The sequence below is a fragment of the Phaethon lepturus genome, unplaced genomic scaffold (genome assembly GCF_000687285.1).
Source record: "Phaethon lepturus isolate BGI_N335 unplaced genomic scaffold, ASM68728v1 scaffold11999, whole genome shotgun sequence".
NCBI classification, from domain to species: Eukaryota; Metazoa; Chordata; class Aves; order Phaethontiformes; family Phaethontidae; genus Phaethon; species Phaethon lepturus.
The window spans coordinates 52,146-57,980 of NW_010561262.1; the positions used below are offsets into that span (position 1 = coordinate 52,146).

The 5,835-nt window shown below is 39.2% G+C and overlaps 1 protein-coding gene across 1 annotated transcript in view; it reads right to left on the reverse strand.

Annotated features, from left to right (window-relative positions):
- Window positions 1-2,751: 2,751 nt before the first annotated feature.
- The window catches only part of TCP11L1 (t-complex 11, testis-specific-like 1), a 10,722-nt gene continuing 7,638 nt past the window's right edge, over window positions 2,752-5,835 (reverse strand). Inside the window, exons 5-9 of the mRNA XM_010293948.1 lie at window positions 5,248-5,384; window positions 4,605-4,801; window positions 4,031-4,212; window positions 3,199-3,371; window positions 2,752-2,987 (exon numbers count right to left, since the gene is read on the reverse strand). Of these exons, the coding sequence (XP_010292250.1) occupies window positions 2,752-2,987; window positions 3,199-3,371; window positions 4,031-4,212; window positions 4,605-4,801; window positions 5,248-5,384 (925 nt within the window). The remainder of the gene's footprint in view (window positions 2,988-3,198; window positions 3,372-4,030; window positions 4,213-4,604; window positions 4,802-5,247; window positions 5,385-5,835) is intronic.

The following is a 5,835-nucleotide window of genomic DNA, read 5'->3' on the forward strand; positions in this document are numbered from 1 at the left end:
ATAGGTCAGTGCTCCCATCTACCAGGCTAAACGGTGAAACAGCGCATGTATAACCGTATCAACGTTCACGTGGAGGTAGGGTCTGGCCTTACCAATCCTAGCATTTCTTTTTTGCTTTGCCGCTTAATTGTATCTCCCTATTTCTTTTAAAGAGGATGTAGAAAAACTATTTGTCAACTGCTCTCATTAAAAAAAAGCACCCAGGAAAATCACTAACATGATCTGCACTTGTGGGCATTTATTACATTCTCTCTAGACCTTTACTGTTGCAACCCACCCGCGGGGCACTCGCTCCCACTGTGTGTACTCCCAAAGGTGAGACTGGAGCCAGATGCAGATGCTGCGCTTTCTCCTACATGAAGCCTCTACTGCGAGGAGAGATGGGACTCACTGCATCGACCCTGCGAGCCATACGCACGCACCAGTGGCAGCACAATCCGTGCTTCCATGTCAGAGTAAGCAGGAGCTGGCAGCCATGGACATCCAGACCCTGAATTCCAGAAGTGGAATGGGAGCAGCCATCTCCTAGATTTAAGCAAGTACAATTTTATCTACTGGTAATGCAGTCCCATACTTTTCTAAGGATGTGGTTTCACCATGATGATGTTCTTTGCCACATCCTCGAGATCATCCCCTACAGCATCTAAATTTGTGTAGTACACATAACTCACAGGAGCCTTTAAAGGCAGCTTGTAGGCAATACTAAAATATAAAATAACAGCAGCAATTTATAACTTCTGCAACTCTCATTTAACAAAAATGAAAAGAGTCTCTGTTATTTCTTTAGCGCGCTCTAGCACTAATGTTTCTGGTAGCTCTTTTGTTATGCAGACTACTGAATTGTTTGAAGCTGTATTTTGAGGTGGATCCTGCACTAATAACACAGTACAGTAAGCAGATGCAGCAATCTTGAAGACCTCTATAGTATCCTTTGCCAATTCAAACTACGAAATGGACCACACCCAAAACCTACTCAGAACTCTTTCTTTTTTTTTCTGGCTAACCAACCTACTCATTTTTTACTTACTTATCAAAGACAGACATCCATTTTACTATCAGAGTACATTTAGCCCAGAGAAAAATCACTTGTCTGAGCTGGTGATCTCTTACGGGGTTTTGGTGGGGAAGGGGTTTGTAACAAATGAAAAAACACTTGTTTTATTGTTGCACAGGCTAATATGAAATAAAAGGTCTTACTTACCTCATCTTCCTCCAAACTCAGAGTTAGCGCAGTTATATCCACGCTGACATTTAAAGGAAAATGGGGAAGGGAAGCATCAACACTAATTCATAATCAAGTGCTTCCTTCTAGAAGTTCTATTATTCTGGTTGACTAATTGATTAATGAAATGAACCTGGATGTGAGCAACAAAAGGGACCTTTTATTTATTTTACATAACTTGTTGGGTTGTTTTTAAAGATGACAACACGTTCTATCTTGGATAGTCTAGTACTTGAGACACTGTTTATAACTATGAACTTTGCTTTCATAAAAATCAGCCAGTTTTGATTACTGTAACACAACCTTGTGCTCAACTAGAGGGAAATTTCAACTCTACTTACCTCCTAGCTGAGTTTGAAATTGCAATAAGGCTGTAAGATCACTGAGCTCTTTGTGAACACACCTATACAACACGTAGCTAATTAAATTCAAGACCTACAACTATTTTAAGTTTCAAGAACACCTCTACAAAGTGAAAAAAATCTTCTACTGAAAATATTCCCTGTATATTCAAACTTACATCAAATTGTTCACTTCTCACAGTACATTAAAATCACTTATACTTCCAATAGTGCTCTGCACTTCCTGGATATTTTTGAAGATATGATTGAATATGCAACCATCTCCAGCTGTAGTTTTAAAAAACAAGTAAAATTTTCAGCCTGAAGTTTCACACAGTTTAAATCCACCTTCTGAAAATGACAAAGATTTACTTTAAAATTAGTATTTCACATAAAAAGGAGTAAACTACTAGCAAAAAAAAAGAAAAGGTAAGAAATGCCACTTTTATCAAAACATTTTAGCTCTGCCCTTCTGAAGTCTTTACAAGAGATAAATACAGCTGCAATCTATAAGATTGCCACCTTTGTAAGTACTGTACATAGCAGAGGACAGTTACCCAATAACCAGAAAATTTGCTACAAAAATATATTATGTGTTTTGTAACATCTGCAGGTAAACAGCAAAAAAATGCTATTAAATATGCAGTAAAATGCAGAAAAAACTAGTAGCCTACCATACTAAGCATAATGTTACAATAAAGTGCTGTTTGGCTTGGTTTTTTCCCCTGTTAGCTTCTCTTACCTAGAATTTTAGCTTACTACTTAGATCTGTAAAGAAAGAATTTTTTAAAGCCAAATCACCCCTCTGGGAAGGACTGTTGATGATCTGCTCTGGACTAATTAAACTAAATTCATGGAAATTAGAGTACAACACCCTAAAATGAGCCATCTAAATACAAAGTTTGGTTCTTAAACTTGTCCTACCTAGCATCAGCTCAAAAAATCTAAAAATTCCAGACAGAAAACTACCAAGACATCTCCCCCAGGTTGCATACTTACATTAAAAATGCATCTCTCTCGTCATTTACTTCAGAACCCTTTTTGCAGCTCATGTATTTTCCTCATCAATCATCACCAGTGAACTAAAAGGAACCAGTATTTACATGGAAAGCTGTTTTCCTAGACAAATGATTGGTGCAATTTTTTAAAATAGCTGACAATACCATACTGGTAGCATACAAACTGGTTTTACGATTCTTCTGACTTCCCTGCAAGTCGGGATTCTTCCTTAGTCAGTATTTTGCCCAGGATTGCATCGTAGTAAGGGCTGAAGACCATTTTGTTGTAGTTGACAAGACGAACATACTTGACAGCAATCTCTTCCAGCTCTCTTTGAATAGGGCCTAATCCTCCAGGAATAGCAGGTAATGACTTCTGATGACTCGAGGCAAGATAATTCTCCAGAAACTTTTGAATTCGAGAATCTGGAAAAATTGCACCAAGGGGTTTGGTTTGTTTTCAAGAGAGACAGTCAATTAGAAGTAGTGTAACCTCACATAAAATACAGAAAGCCTGAACATCATAAACAAGTACTGAAACAGATCAAATGAGAAACCATGCATGACATGCCACGAACAGTTTTACAAAGACGGACGAGCGCTCACTTGAGAACAGAGCATTTTTGTCAAAGCATACCTATTAGCTTGCATATGGTGTTATCTGGATTGGCCACTGCTTGGATTTGTCCTTTAAGTACAGTCTCTCTCTCAGCAGAGAACGGTGTAAACCCGTGCTGGGAAAGGCAGCTGTTAACTTCAGCACACACCTTTTCACCAACGGTAGCCAAAGATTCCTGCAGGTTAAAGGAGCTAGAGAATTGGGAGTCGAGCATTACTTAGCTATAGTAGTTATTTGCTTCCCCCCACCTTTTAAAAATAAACTACCCAGTTATAGTTGCCTTGTTTATCAAAAGTAATGGAAGAAGCATAATCCAGATAAAGCCAGAACTATAAAGAATATATATGTATCTGTGAAAAAAGAAATTGTGATATAAAACAAGGAGGTAGGATAGCATTAAAGATTCCCAGCCTGAACGATCCATACAAATAAGAGCTGACACTCTGCCTAGACAGACAGCTCCAACATGCAGAAAACAGTTATCAACCCATAATGTGCAGAGCAATCATTCTAGATCGGCAAGCGGCTTACTGCACCGCACTCAAATTCTCAAGGCAGCCTGGCCCAAACTGTCAGCACGGTTAGCTGCTTGCACTCTCATGTGCCAACCAGGCGTTATGAAAAACATACTCTGAAAAAAGGAGCAGGTACATATCCACAAAGACCAAAGCAACAAAAGACAGTTCTGTCCAAGTAAGCTGAATAAAAATTGTCAGCCTGGGCTCATAAAAAGCTCTCATCACCTCCTCTACACATTCTGCAGTCCACAGGCAGCGAGAGGCTTAAACTTTACTATGGTGAAAACGGAGCTATGCCTGCCTCCGTGAGGCTAGGATTATTCAATACTCACGGCAGATGCATTCCTGTCAGTAGCACCTTGACAATGGTTTTGATTTTCTCAGCAAATCCAGGCATATCAACGAGTGCCGAGCCTGCTGCACTGAACGTGACCAGAAGGACAGTCCCAGTCAAGAGGAGCTGCTCCAGCTCCAGCTGTATTTCCTGAAAGCGGGTCTGGTCCATAAGCACTGTCTGTAAAGAACGAGGAAGCCAGCACAGAATAAAGTCAGAATGCTGGGCTGTGAAGCAACGGTGTGATGCCTACCTACTCACAGCAGTGGAGGCAAGACAAAGACACAGAAAAGAGCAACACACCCTCAGCAGGCAAGTAACAGGAACAAAATGACAAGAATGAACTCCTCTTTTCCAACTAAGTAAGTTTCAATACTGAAAAAGAAGTACCAATAGGTACTATCCGATAGGTAATATTGGATAATAGAAGAGCTACAAGAGCTCTCAACCAAGAGATAAGTGTTTTAGTATTGTACTTGTTGCAAGGCTACAAATCCAAGCAGTTTCTGTTGTATCCCAGAAATAGAAAAGTACAACAAGCATAGAAATCCATTTTTATGTTAAATACCTACTTCTGGAAAAGGCCTGTTTACATGATCCCACTTTAGGAGCTTCAGATAGGCCTGGTTTTGTACAGCAGTGGAGCACAAGGCAGAAGCTCCACCAGTGGCACCATCATCACTACAGTGGGGAGGCAACATTTTACATCTCAGCTTTGCAAGATCATCTGCTGCTTCTTGCAACCACCTTGTGACAAGGTCTAAAGAACCTGGAAGAGCAGGGGGGAAAAAAAATGTTACAAAAATGCCTTTTCAAAGTCAGTTTTTTCCACCAATAATTTCCAAATAATCCCATCAGTTACTATTACTAATACCCATGATATCAGTTATTGACATGCATTTCATTTATTGCATTAAGCACATCATCAAAACCAAAATTAAAACCACACAGCTACAGGAAATCAGAGGTGGGATGATGCTAGCTAATTGGGCCCTACACTGTACTGAAATGAAACTAAACTCCAGTGTACTAAGTGCAGAACTTTTGTTCCAGCAGATTTTTTTTCAAACCACAGTTTTGGGGCACAAGCTGTCATTCACCATATGAATTCTAGAACTTATAAAAAAAAAATCGATTTCTTTTCATAATCTACAAGCAAAAACACGCAGTTTACTGGGAGGTCAGAGGGGAAGAAAGAAAGGAACAAAGTCGTACTTGGCTGTTTCTCAAGAAACTCCTGAAACTTCTTTCTTTCATATTCAGCAGACTGCTGCATTAATTTTGGCCTAATACTACTGACAGCGAAGTTTGCCATATCCATTTTCATTAGGTCTAATACAGAGAAAATTGCTCTAAACAAACAAACAGAAAAAGTTATTCAAGGCTGCAGATGTTTAAGAGGTACTATTTACAAGATTTATTACAGATTGTCTAATGAAAGAGCAAAAACATGCATGGGAAACATTAACAGGGTGCTTAACAATTTAAGAGCATGAGACAGAGAAAAAGCTTGAGCAAGCACGTACATGCATGCATGTGCCTCTTCCAAGTAGGAAATAAATCTTGCTCTCCTGTAAAAAAGCCCCTATGGAATTAACTTTACTACCTCTATAGATTCTATTTCCCAGGATATGCAATATCGTATGTTGAATACATTAAAAGATGTCTGGGTTTCCAAGCTTGTATACTATGTTGGCAGCCTATAAAGCCAACCTCAGTGGGAAGTGAATAATCAGACCCAAGGGGGAAAAAAAAAGAAAAAAAAAGAAAAAAGAAAAAACACCTTAATTTCAAAGCAACCTA